General features: G+C 42.0%; 1 protein-coding gene across 1 annotated transcript; it reads left to right on the plus strand.

Moving 5' to 3' along the window:
- Positions 1 to 649: 649 nt before the first annotated feature.
- On the plus strand, positions 650 to 3,491 carry LOC134461520 (complement C1q-like protein 2). The gene is made up of 2 exons (XM_063214422.1): positions 650 to 851; positions 2,605 to 3,491. Exon 2 carries the CDS (start codon positions 2,617 to 2,619, stop codon positions 3,433 to 3,435), a length of 819 nt encoding a protein of 272 aa, XP_063070492.1. The 5' UTR covers positions 650 to 851; positions 2,605 to 2,616; the 3' UTR covers positions 3,436 to 3,491.
- The last annotated feature ends 10,956 nt before the right edge of the window (positions 3,492 to 14,447 follow it).

Consider the following 14,447-nt stretch of genomic DNA (forward strand, 5'->3'; position numbering starts at 1 on the left):
GGCTTGAAATTTATACAGAAGATAGGTCAGACCGTCCTCGAGGCCTGGCTGTAAAAAAACGCAATTGTCGGCGAACGACGTCGAAGGTAGGGGGCGTCACTATTTGAAATGACGTCATTCAACGGCCAAGGCAGCCAATGAGTTAATCAGTGTCCCTGGACTCAAAACCCAAAAGCTTAGAAATTTTGCTCTCAGGGGGCGCCGTAGTGCAGCGCGCTAAGCCCCCCACATATGGGCTTACATTGCCCACGGGGACCCCGGTTCGAGTCCGGCCGGGGTCATTTCCCGGCCCTGCCCAATCTCTCTTTCCCAATCATTTCCTGTCTACTCTCACACTGTCCTGTAATAATAAAGGCCAAAAAGCCCCCAAAAAATCCTTAAAAAAATAAATTCTGCTTTCAGAAAGAAAACACCTTGTGCTTGACATTAGAGTCTTTTTCATTGTGCGAACCTGCCCTCACCTTTTAACAGAGTTCTGGCTCTAAATGTGTTTCCCTGTACTGTATGTGTACCTGATCGATAGTCCATTTTGTGTTTGTGTGCTTGTGAGTCGGTGTGTGTATAGGACTATGTGTCTAAGGACCACGTGTCAGAGAGACTGCCCCCTTGCCTTTTGCCTTGATAAGGATTCGGCTAAGGGTTAGTGTTTTGTTTGATCATAGCCGAGGTAGTGAGGGTCTCGATGGGTCCCACGAAACAATGAAAAATGTAAACATTGCAACGCAGGTTCATGTGAGACTGAGCCAGTCAGCTGTGATGATCAGCGTCCAATTGACTGCACATGTGCTTTAAGTGAGTGTGAGCTCAAAAGTTTGTTACATCACTGTCATCACGACAGCGACACATCACTGGTAAGTTATCTCTAATCCATTCAGTATTGCTGAGGTTTTAAGCTATGTTGTCACTGTTATCGTTTCTGTATGCTTGGTTTAAGGTCGGTGCTGTATTTTGTGAAGTCAATTTGTCAATATTGGAGCAAAATTGCAGTCACAGATATTTTACAAAGTCAAGCACACATTGTAACATCATGCCTCGCATAGAGCATTGAACTATTGCATTCTAGGTAGTTTGAGCAAATTTGTTTTTCTTGGTCTCATCAGAGAAACAGACTAATGATATGTATTGCTGGAACCATGTCATGTGGTCTGATGACACCAAGGTAAATAAAACTAATTTTGGATGGTGTACAGCGTGTGTGATGGTAACCGAGTAGTACTAAGATAGTTTCCCTTGCTTACATTGTTAGGGGCTGTATGAATATTGTCAATATTGGGAAGCTGAATCATGAAAAAGAAACAGGGTTGTACTCACATTTACTGTATATGTATATTTTGAGAAATGAATGACTTCTTAAATTTATTTTGGGTCAACAAGAAACTGAAGCATTTATATAAGTTGTACGCTGGCTACTTTTCATTGTGTCAAAGGGAAAATTCTGTTGTGTTCCAGAATCTGCAGCAATGTGATGCGTGTACTCACTTCTGTGACACACATTAGGATGCATCAAACTCCACTTGAAAAATAAAACTTTGCAAAATCCCTCTCTTCTTTTCTCTATTGTTCCCCTGTACTATCATAACATCCTTGCACATTTCACAAATTTGATCTATGTTAAAGGGTTTCACAATAGGCTTGAACTTAGAATTGCAAAATGGACATTTTAGCTAAATCAGTGGGAAATGATTTTTTAGGCTGCTTTGCCACTTTCAGATTGGGACAAGGGCAGTCATGCAATGGGCATGCAATGGGGTCTTAAATGTGAATTAAGTGCATAGTCCATATGTCTCAATCCAGGCACTTGTGTCAGTGCACTGACTGTTAGTGCACAGTGCAAACAGTGCACTGAGGTCTTCAGTGCATAGGCTCGTGGAAAAGTTTGAGCACTGTGCTCCCACCTTGCCCTCGCTGGAAGTGACAGACGAACATGGCATTAGCTCACCAAAATATTGGTTGGCTGCTCTTTACATTGCACAGCATCTCCTGCTTGTATTTACATTTCCTTCACCCCAAGGAGCAACTATCACGCATACAATACTTGGCTTGGCATGAAAAGGTTGGTGTCTCAGCAACATTACTTACAGAATTAGGAGACTGTTGGCCAAAACTCTTCTACTGAATTGAACACCACGTTTCTTCCGTTTCACTGTCAACATGGCTTCTGTTTAGTGCGTGCAGTGACCATCGTTGAAGCACTGCGTTTTCCGCCATTGTTAGGGGATCATGCAGGCGCTTTCAGTGCACTGAAACATAGTGCCCGAAGTGCACAAGTGCCTGGATTGAGACACAGGGAGTGTGTGTCATGACATGACATTCAAACCTAGCCCGTTAAACACTGTGCAGGAAAACAATTAGAGACACTCATGCTGTTATTTTTAATGGAGGCTCGTACAGGAAAATAGAGTTAAGCTACGTATATTTCGAAGTTGCAATGCGGTCTGTGTGCATACGTGTGTTTGTCATTTATCAGTGAAAGAAAGAAACAACATTTTCAGAATTTCTGCATTCTGTAATCATGGTTTGTTTTTCCTTTGGTCTTTTTAGTGTTAGATAATTCTTTTTTTAAAAATGAAGTGCTCAAAAGTGGTTTAATGTTCTGTTTTCCAGGGAGCTAAAAAGATGAGGGCTGCCATCTCACTGCTACTGCTACTGCTCTTCATGTTCACCCAGACTGAGAGCCAGAGCACTGGGGCTGCTGCTGCTGAAGTCTCTACCAAGGTGGACATCTTTGCTGAGCTGAAGGAACTCAGAGACATGGTGGTGGAGCGGAGAGTACTCCTGACCATCACAAAGACTGAGCTACAGAACACCAAAACAGACATGATGAAGGAGGTGGAGAAGTTGAAGAAGGAAAATGCTGCACAAGTGGCAGATCTGACAGCAGTGAAGACCAGACTGGCTGCTAGTGAAGCTGAAGTGATGAATCTGAGGAAGGAAAATGCAGCACAAGAGGCAGATCTGACAGATCTGAAGACCAGACTGGTTGCTAGTGAAGCTAAAGTGACGCATGTGGAGAGCAATTCAACACCCAAGGTGGCATTCTCAGCAGGCCTGACTGACGCAGGATTCCTACAGGCTGGTGGCACTGACATGAACTTGGTGTTCAGTAGAGTCATCACCAATGTTGGACAAGCCTACAGCAGCACCACAGGCTTCTTCACAGCTCCAGTCAGGGGGGTCTACTACTTCAGGGTCACTGTCATGGACACACTTGACTCACGCTGGCTGTGGGTCTTTATGTATAAGAATGGACAAGAACTTCTCCTGAAACTTGCTGAGCATGAAACACATGGGCGAGCGACTTATGTCTCCAATGGTCTGACTCTGCAGATGGAGGTGGGAGATGTTGTCAACATGAGACTCAAAGCAGGCCACAGGCTTTATGACAATGCTAACAACTACAACGTATTCACTGGCTTCCTCCTATTTACTTTGTGATAAGAGACAGGAGTGTGTTGTAACTCTATCATGGCTATGAACAAAATAAAATTAAACATCTTTGAAAACAAAATCATTGTATGGAAAACTTTGTCACATAAATGGTTAGTGTGTGTGTGTGTGTGTGTGTGTGTGCGCGCGCGCGCGTTCACGCGCGCATCAGTACATTCTACATTTATTGCATTAATATTCCCTGAATGTAGTCTCTTATACAGTAAGCGCCAAAATTCTGTGTCATGCCTGTGCAAATGAGTGTGTGTAATAATTCTCCCCAAAGCTTTATCAGAAAAGCAGTAAGCAGTTTTCCCTTCAAAGGCGGGGAGATAAAATGAGCAAGTTCCTTTTTCCAGTTACAGAATATCACAGAAGTGAGTACGCCCCTCACATGTTTGCAGATTTGTAAGAATATCTTTTCATCGGACAACATTAAAGACATTTAATTTCGACTCAATGATTAGTGATCTGTTAGCAACATATATAACCGCTTAAATTTCTTGTTCACTCACATAAAAAATAATCCATTAATGTTTGACAACATGTAACAAAAGTACACCCTAGGTTAAAATCCTGAAGGGAGTGCATGAGAAGGGGCCATGTTGGCCCAAAACGTCTCGAAATGAAAAGAGATTAAAGGGAGGTCATCCGTGTGCGTTTCAACTTTCAACCTGGCCTTACATTGAACTTTTACATTTTGAGTCTGCACCTGGCTAAAATAGATGGGTGTGAGATATGAATGAACTCCTATGAAGAGAATCATGATCTGCTTCTGTAGTGATAGTGCATGTTGACATGCATGTTTCTTTAGGTGTAATTCAGATTTCCAATGTTGACGGCATTCATGCATCCCCAAACCACGTCAGTCCCTCTACCATGCTTGACTAGCCAGATGATATACTTTTTTTTGTAAAACTGACTTGTTTACCACCACACATGCTTGAAACCATCTAAGCCAAATTTGTTTATTTTTGAGATGAACTGACCAAGGATATGGATCACTGGAACCATGTTGTGTGGTTTGAGGAGACCAAGATAAACAAATTTGCTTTAGATGGTGTCAAGCATGTGTGGTGGTAAACAAGTGAGTGAATTTGCAACATGAGCCTTTAAGTGGTAACTTCAGGTGTGCCATTAACATAATTGATTGTCATCATAACATTATGAATGCAAACTCAAACAAGTTCGACAGGCGGACAAAGATGCGTCTGTCTATGCAGACACTCTGCCTCCTTGTGGACACAGGAGGGAATTACAATTTAAAAATGTGTTACAGACGGACGGACGGAGGGACATACCCTCTAAAGGTCAGATTAGACTTCTGCAACTGCGCTCGTCAAAAGTCACGTGGGAGTGGCCACGAACCAACATTGTATTCATGCATCTGCGAGTTCTGCGATTTGAATTTGAAATTGCGCGATTACTTTCAATACATTGTAACTAAGCACTGCGGTCATTATTAAGCAATGTTGCTTTCTAACCAGGGGTGGATTTCTCGAATCCGACCAAAATTAGCCTTCGGACCAAGTAAGTACGAACGAAGTCCGACACAACAACTAACCAACAACGATGATTTCTCGAAAGCCTCAAACCAACAAAGTCCGATGTAGGTACGAAGTAAGTCCGATGAAATTCCAACCAAGTAAGTTCAGACGCACGATGAAGTTGTCGGAAATGCTCGGAGTGTCTCGCCTCAGCTCGGGTGCATTTGTTGCAAAGCAGTGACGCTGTACCACACAGTGCCTGTCAAATTCAGGCTATACATCTATCAAAGTCCACAAATCTTTGTCAACACAATCATGTCCCCGACTTCACCCCTCTTCAACTGCAGTTACCAAATGCGACATTACAATCCACCATGTATTATTTGTAGGTTTTGCATCTAATGTTTAATATTGTACCCTATAGCCTACCAGTAATATGGAAGCACGGTTGGTGGGTGAGTGGTTAGAATGTCGGAAATTCATACACGTTTGCCGTTTCCTTATCGGAGGCGTGAGTTCAATCCCCGGTGAATCATATTCAGTTACCATCCATGACATCTTTTTTCCATAACAGAAAGCGAAGTCATTCTCATGCTCATAGTCAATGCAACACTTTCAACAGGTCATGGCCAGGCAGATTGCAGTTTAATGCTGCTTGAAATGATAACTGAAATTACGCTTGAGAATTAATAAAACATATCAGAATGTTTCTTTAATTTTCCAGTCTGCACGCGTCTTTACGCGCAACGTAAGCAGGTGGAACTGCCATTATTGCCGTTGTACATAAAGACCCGCAGGAAGGGACCTATGGAAGGGGCCGTTAATGTCTGTAAACATGGCACATTCAAAGTCCTTCAACGTCGGAAAAGACCTGTTAACACAATATCCCCAAAATCCACCCCATTAAATGCAATAACCAAATGTCGGTCTACACATCACCATCAATGAAGAGCAATGGGCAGTGAATGGTAAGCGCGAAGGCATTTTCAGTGTGACACGATTTCGATTCCCTCAGTAAGATAGGCCTACATTAAACGCAGGTGCTTATCTGTTTATCCAACCTCTGTGTGTGTGCGTAAAGTGGCCGATCCACGCGTGCTGTTGGGCGCGCTTGTGGAGCTCTGGCATCCGAGAGTCTTTGCCTCGTAGCCACGCACGCAGTCACATTAAGGCCAAGTCAAATTGCTTTTCACCTGTATTTTACAAAAACACAAAACGATGGCCCAATTCACACAGATAGAGAAAGAATGACACGACTGTGTTGTTTTCTGATCCCCCTGACTGCACTGCACTTCGTGCGCCATGGCGCTATTTGGAGTGTGCTCACTGCTGAAACAACATTTGCTTTAACAGTAGCCTATTGGCCGGCTACTTGTGACAGACTTGTATTACAATAGTAGAATTGAAATGAAAAGAAGAATATGAATACTATGACATAAGACCTAGTAACGCGAAGAAGTGTCCTATTCTTGTCATCACGCTCGCCTTTCCGAGTGCCTTCCCATTACGCACTATTTCAACATACTAGGGCAGTTGCATAAAGTCCATTTTTTGAACTTGTTGTAGCCTACGATGTAGTTTGGAGTTCTTGTGGACTAAGGCATAGCCTACAATGCAAGGAATAGGCCTACAAGAAGGATCACCACTAGAGATGATATAAAACCCGGAGGATCCGGTTGGAGAGCCGGGTAAAGACCTCATCCGAACAGACCGGATGGCTGTCGTGCATTGATCCGCCAAAGGCGGGTCAGACGGCATTTCATTAATATGTCAACAAAATGGCAGTTACAGCGCGAGAAATTGTGAAACCGGAATATATCCTCTTTAGTTGACTACAACAGCCATTCTCTAATCTCCCTAGTATGCTGTTCAGTCACGAACACTCACTGAGTAAAACTGAACCAACTCCCGCCTCGTCATTCATGGAGCCTGTTTGATCCGTCCAGCCTGTTGTGGCCAATTGAGTCCCGGCTCCCCTCTCCCTATGTGTGTGCTTCTGACTCTGTTGAGCTCTACATTTCTAAATGTTAACAGTGCTCTGCCAACGCTTTAACATCTCACTCTGTAGGCTACTCTTAGGGAAATTATAGTCTACAGATGTGATTCTACTATCACTCACTGCGTTACAGCGTACAATCTTTAAAGCCACTGCTGTCCCTCCCCTCGTCCGAGTCACTCAGCAGCGGCGCCCTCGGCGACTCGGTGAGACGAATCCTGACTGAGTTGTTGGTAGCAGCGAATCCCCTACGGATCGGATCAACGCTTAAGTTTCGTTTTTGCCACGAGTGTGCGAGTCGCAAGGCAACTCGGCAGCGGAAGCGAGTGGTCATCTGCTGCTCGCCTCGACTGTCCCTGCTCAACTAGACTTCTGCTCAGTGTTGCCAGATGTGTCTGACCAAATCCCGCCCAAAAGGTTCTCAAAAACCGCCAAAATGCGCTAAATTCCGCCCAAATTCAACAAATTACATTGACTTCTATGGGCCCAAAACGGCTTAAAAAACCGCCAAATTGCCAATTTTTCCCGTTTTTGCCCGCCGACGCTCATCCCAAGTAGCCCAATTGGGCGGGCACCCGCCCAATCTGGCAACACTGCTTCTGCTCCCAAATATTTGACTTTTAGTCTTCTAAATACAAACACACACATTATTTATTGCAAAATCAGGAACATGCCGTTTCACTGCTGCCAAAGGCTGTTCGAGTTGTGGTTGCATGTTTAGTGAGGAGACCCAGGTGGGTCGGATCGCAGCATGAGTTTAGGAACTGTGACATTCATAAAGTGAGTTTTGTTGATCAAACTGTCTTACTCTTTGATTTATCGACGTGAATTGATAAATGGAACAACAAAGGCGATGCGCATAGCTATTTAACGGCAGAAATGTTTTAAAAAATACATTATTATTATTTATTTTTATTTATTTTAAATAAGTGATCCGTGTGATCCGAGTGATCCGTCTAATCCGGATACTCTCCTAGGAATGATCCAATCAATCCGGACGCCTCAAAGATTCGAGTTAAGCACCTCTAATCACCGCACACTGGTGCTTTTTAAAAATAATAGTGAACAGCGCATTTCGCAATGGCAACTTATAGGCTACATGTATTTCCATGTAGCCTATGCTTGTTGGAGTTTAATCAAAATGTGCTATTGGCTTTGTTATGTGTGGAGATATGTGAGCAATTAAATAATCTACATTCATGCGAGATGCTGCTTTTGGTGTGGGTTCAAATCCCGATGGTAATCAAACGGTTCTTTTTTGGCACAGCTTTGATTGATCGGAGCTCGTGAAGCACGATAGTGAAACATATAATTTCCTACTATATTTGGACAATATTTTTGTCCCCTGTTTGAATATTGTGTTGGTGGGGTTTTTTTCAGCCCTGTTCGTAACATGACTAGACATTTGGTGTAGTGTGGGTCGGAGGCTTGTGCACTTGGTGGCAGTAATCGATCGATGTTGCTTGAACTCTGCCTGAACCCGCCCCAAACCACGAGCAAGAGTGACGTGCTTCCCAAAACAAAGGTGAACTAGCTAACCATGCTATTCGTTCCAATTCCGACAGTAGTACTAACGAACAGCCCCTACTTCGTTTTGCAGGAACACCTGAGTCGTTCGCACCAACATCGGACGAACGACTAACTACATTACTTGTAAACATTGGTACTTTGTAAGTCTTAACGAAGTGTTCCAGAAACAGTTTTGTCGCAGCTGGGTCGTTAGTTGCTACCTTAGTTAGCAACGAAGGTTTCGAGAATGTTAGCCCTGGTTAGCTAGGTATTTTCACACAAAATGCAAAGGCAATGCACTGGTATCATTATTTGACATTGCAGTCTGTTTTCACGAGCAGAAAATGCAAGCATGTAAAGACAGTTGATTCTGCCGATGTGTGTTTACATTCGGTGGAGGAAGCTACGGTAGTAAAACAGCAGGCATTGTGCCACGATTGTTCAACTGATGCATTGTTTGTTACTTAGCTTGTAACTTCGTGTATTTACACACATTTACACACAAGGCATTAATATAGTTTTTAACAGAATACAGCTCTGCTCTTGCAAAATACTGGCATTGCGCTGCCAAAAGAACAGAACAAGGAAGTTGCGAGACGACCAATCATAGCGCCTTTTTGTCTGCGTCCTCCGCGTCTGTCTGACGGATAGAATTTTTTCGAGGCACTCGAGGACGGGCGCAGAGCCTCTGCGAGGGGGGCGTGGACTCGCACAGACAGAAGACGGACGGACGCAGAGGCTATGCGTACGAAGCATAAATCTAGCTTTATAGAGATGCTAGGACGCATCTAAAAAGACTGGCAGGTAAATACATTGATAGTAGGCTATGTCTTGCATTATGATGGCTATTTATGAACAGATCCAATGTGTTATCATTTCTAACCTAGTATGTTGTAGTGGTATCAGTGAAGTCTGGCCCGGCAATCCATGAAAATAACTGATTAGCTAAAGTAAACAGTGCTGTAACCAGCTAGAGACAGAGAGCCACATGTAGTACACACACTATATCCAGCACACTGATAGTCCCATACACACATTATAGAGCAACACTCATATAGGTATATGGGTCATTCCACGCCAAATCTCCGAATCATCCCGCACGACCATCTCAGATTTGGCAGAAAAAAATCAAGGAGGTTCACAAACGTCCCAATAGGTAAAGTGCAAAATTATAGCTCTCAATTCCTCATAGTTTTGTCATTAAAAATGTTTTTGTCAGGTACCCCCCTGACTCATTTGGAACAGACTTCTCAGAGAGCCCACTTTCAGAGTGTTGTATCTAAAAAACTACTTTAAGTAGGTCTTTGTGAATTTCAAGGGGTAACATTTGGAACATGTACTTGTGAAATGTGGATTTTCACATATCCTATGGTCATTTACCACCATTTTCTGGGGGCTTAAAGTTGCTTGAAAAATTCTCACCTTTGAATTTGTGGGCATCTTTGAAGGTGTGTGGTAAGCACAGTTTTAAAGACAGAGGTTTGATATGGACACTGTATGTTCCCAACCATTCTGTGCATGTTGTGTTGAAAGACTGATCTTCTGCGATGAACAGTTTAGAAGATATGAAGTCTTTAAAATGGAAAAACTGAAACTTGGTGCCATCTTTGCCACGTTATTTAAAAAAAATGTCACGACTCACCACCGTATTATCAACAGTTTTGGAAAGATTAGATGTCTGTTCTTAACATATCCAAAAACTGGGATGGTATTCTGCCTCATTTGGTCACAATGATTTTTTAAAAACCCACTGTTGTGTGACTTCCACTGCTCCTATGAAAATCTGATATTGGGGGGCAACTTTGCCATGCTATACAAAAACAATGACAGCAATCACCACAATGAACTGAACAGTTTTGGAAAGATAGGATGTCTGTTTGTAAGATATCCAAAAACTGGGATGGTGTTTTGCATCAATGTCTTGTAATGACTCTTGAAAAACCCTTTGCTGTTACATCAGCAGCTCCTGTGAAAATGCCTAAGTCACATGAATTACCAGGGGCGGAGCTATAGGGGGACAAGCAGGGCATTTGTCCAGGGCCCTCCTGAATTTGTGGTAGGGGCCATATCATGACCTTTGCAGACTTTTGGGTGCTTATCTATTTGGGCTGACACAGTGAATGACAGGCAGTTTGACTTGGGCATTTTTGATACAAGAAATGTGACGAGAGTATTTTTGAAGCACACAATAAGAAACAGTTGAGTGATTTATATACCATTATTATTTTTCTTTTTCTTTTAGTTTTTAGGTAACAACATTTTTTGGTAACTAAATGTTCGTGAATTAAAGGTTATGGCCATGTGTTTAAACCTCAACACTGTAGGAGTTAACATTTTGCTATTATACCATAAAGTAAGTCTTGAATTGCAGTAGTGATAAATTAATTGAATCATTCTGATGTGTAAAGTAGCATTGTTAACACACAGTCTTGACACAGAATGTTTGCCAGATTTTATTTCAGGATATGGTTTTTAAAAAAATTTCTTTTAGCTGTAAAGATATTCTGATAAAATGTAATGAAAAAAGAAACACAACACCGATGTTCCCATTTACTTCACTTTAATCTTGTGACATTTAGGGCATCCTTGGTCCTTCCTCAGACATAAATGATTTACTTCAATATATTTCAAATTTCGCATGACTTCTGCAACTTTGTTCTGTTGATGGAGTTGCATATCAAATGATTCAGCACACAGACCTTTGCCATGAACCAATACAATGCGCTAGGTTCCTCGGTCATGGTTAGGACTGGGGCGGGGCCAAGTTCTATGAACAGGTCACCTTTGTCATGGTTTTTTTTGGGGGGTGGGACACTTTTATTATCATGGAGAAGAGAAAAAACAGTGATGATGCAAAAGGAGGAGACTGTTCGTAAGGAGGTAACCTGACTAAACAGCTGTCCTGCCCCTCCAATCACCATGACTGAGCTACCCTGAGCATGGTGCTAGACCACTGCAATACTGACTAAATGCTCACTGAGGGACAATTCTGTCACAGAGCTAAGCAATGCAAGCATCATTGTATGATGTTCTACATTAACTCTGATGAGTTTGCACAAATAGACATACACGTGTACATGGAGTGCAATACAAACCAAATGTGAAAAAAATAATTATATGATAAAAGATAATATCTCAAACACAATCCAAAATAATCCACAGCAGACCTTAGAACTTCACCAAAGTTGGTAAATAAGTTATTGAAGATTGATGTGAATTGTAATAAAAGACATTGAGATGTAGTGATAGTCAGGATGTACTTGTTTCAAGATCTACGGGGATGTTTCAGTGATTCAACATTTCATCACTTTATTCCGGTATTTGGTTTTCAGTGCCTAAAGATGAAGTTTACACACGTCTATAACCTTTGATTTACTGAAATGAAGTTTCAGGAAAAAGCTGAAAAAAACTCTGTCAACAGCCACTTTTACTTTTTTGCCGTATTATATTGAGTGTGTCGAAAATGCTCGAGTCAAATATTTTGTATCAAAAATGTCTGACTCAAGTCATTCACAGTGGCGGAACAATTGTACATAGGGCCTCATGGCAAATACTGGTAGATAGGGCCCCCGTGTAGCCTGCAAAGATCAGAGCAGGGGCCCCACCTCAATAGAGCAGCAAGCTGAAGATGTCACACAGCCGTTTTTACAAGTCCATTCTTAAAAAATGAGACAGAGCACCACCCCAGTTTTTGGATATGTTAAAAACAGACATTGAGTCTTTCTAAAACTGTAAATGTCATAGTGGTGAGTTCTGTCATTTCTTTTGTATAACATGGAGAAGATGCTTCTAATATCAATGTTTCATAGGAGCTATGGAAGTCACCCAACAGTGGGTTTTTGAAAAATCATTGTGACCAAATGAGGCAGAATACCATCACAGTTTTTGGATATGTTAAGAACAGACATCTAATCTTTCCAAAACTGTTGATAATATGGTGGTGAGTCGTGACATTTTTTTTTAATGACATGGCAAAGATGGCACCAAGTTTCAGATTTTCCATTTTAAAGACTTCATATCTTCTAAACTGTTCATCGCAGAAGATACGTCTTTCAACACAACATGCACAGAATGGTTGGGAACATACAGTGTCCATATCAAACCTCTGTCTTTAAAACTGTGCTTACCACAGTCCTTCAAAGATGCCCACAAATTCAAAGGTGAGAATTTTTCAAGCAACTTTAAGCCCCCAGAAAACGGTGGTAAATGACAAGAGGATAAGTGAAAATCGACATTTCACAAGTACATGTTCCAAATGTTACCCCTTGAAATTTGTAAGGACCTACTTAAAGCAGTTTTTTGGATACGGCAATCTGAAAGTGGGCTCTCTGAGAACTCTGTTCCGAACGAGTCAGGGGGGTACCTAACAAAAACATTTTTAATGACAAAACTATGAGGAATTGAGAGCTATAATTTTGCACTTTTCCTATTGGGACGTTTGTGAACCTCCTTGATTTTTTTCTGCCAAATCTGAGATGGTCGTGCGGGATGATTCGGAGATTTGGCGTGGAATGACCCATATATCTTTAGAGCTACTGTATTGTTCATTGTTCAATTTACACACTGTAACTGGTGCGTTCAGGCCTACACACGTTTCATTATGTGTGCTTGAGAGAGAGCGAGAGAGAGAGAGAGAGAGAGAGAGAGAGAGGCAGATAGCTGAGCACACAAACATGTTCTGGAAAATCCTGTCAAATATCAGCAGAGTATCTGATCACCGTCCCTGGACTGAAGTTCACCCCAAAAGGTCCTTACATAATTACCAAGGTAGAAAAAGAGCGTGGTTGCAAACTCAAAGTCACAAAACACTTTTGCTGCACCCATCACCTCTACAACTGCAACTACAAAGTAGTCATTGTTAAAGGTAAAATCGGTGTTAACTTTAAAGGTCTTGGCAATGGAATTACAGTTCAATGTCTTTTGTGTGTTTAACAGGCAGAGGGGATAGACACGTACAAATAAGTTTTAAAAAATCAGGATATCGATACGATAAAGACTAGCACACTATGGTAGGTCTACAAGAATGTATTTTCCTTGTATATGCACAATGTGTGTGTGTGTGTGTGTGTGTGTGTGTGTGTGTGTGCGTGTGTGTTTGTGTGTGGGCGTGCGTGCGTGCATGCGTGCGTGCGCGTTTGCCTACCATGTTCTAACATATGGCAAGATCATAGAATGACAAGTGTACAAAATATTATCAGTGAATGCTACAGTATGCTACAGCATTTTTCGTTGAATGATTAGTGGAAACACCTCCTTTAAAGGGACACTGTGTGAGTTTTTTAGTTGTTTACTTCCAGAATTCATGCTGCCCATTCACTAATGTTACCTTTTTCATGAATACTTTCCACCACCATCAAATTCTAAGTATTCATTATGACTGGAAAAATTGCACTTTTCATACATGAAAAGGGGGATCTTCTCCATGGTCCGCCATTTTGAATTCCCCAAAATAGCCATTTTTAGCTACAAAAATGACTGTACATGGACCAAACTAGAGAACATTTGTTAATTACTTAGTAAACTTTCATGTAAAGATCAAATTTGGCAATAGGCAGCCCACTTTCAATGAGCAGCATAGTTGCAGTACCTTTTTTGACCATTTCCTACAGAGTGTACGGATTTAGAGCCTGCTTAATGTATTGTTTCACAATGACAGTTAATGTTGACTGGTTATAATGTCTAGTTTCCTAATGTATATAATGAACTAAAATATATATTTTTTTGTCTTACACTGTGACTGAAGATAAGGCCTGCAATGTTAGGCCTACTGCTGGTGCTGCTGTTCTCCATGTGTGGAGCGGAACCTCTGAGCACCCAGATCACTGGGGCTGCAGCTGAAGCCTCTACCCAGCTAGACATCTATGCTGAGCTGAAGGAACTCCGAGACATGGTGGTGGAGCAGAGAACCATTCTGAAATCCACGCAGGATGAACTGAAGATAATGGAGGCTGAAACCGCAGTAGTGAAGGAGAGACTGGTGGCCAGACGGAAGTCCAGGCAGAGAGCCAGAACACTGTGGGGCTGCTGCT

Source organism: Engraulis encrasicolus, chromosome 13, assembly GCF_034702125.1.
Source record: "Engraulis encrasicolus isolate BLACKSEA-1 chromosome 13, IST_EnEncr_1.0, whole genome shotgun sequence".
Taxonomy (NCBI): Eukaryota; Metazoa; Chordata; class Actinopteri; order Clupeiformes; family Engraulidae; genus Engraulis; species Engraulis encrasicolus.

Bases quoted from the DNA above. Each gene is read 5' to 3' on its own strand.
- LOC134461520 (XM_063214422.1), top strand. From the start codon at position 2,617: ATGAGGGCTGCCATCTCACTGCTACTGCTACTGCTCTTCATGTTCACC.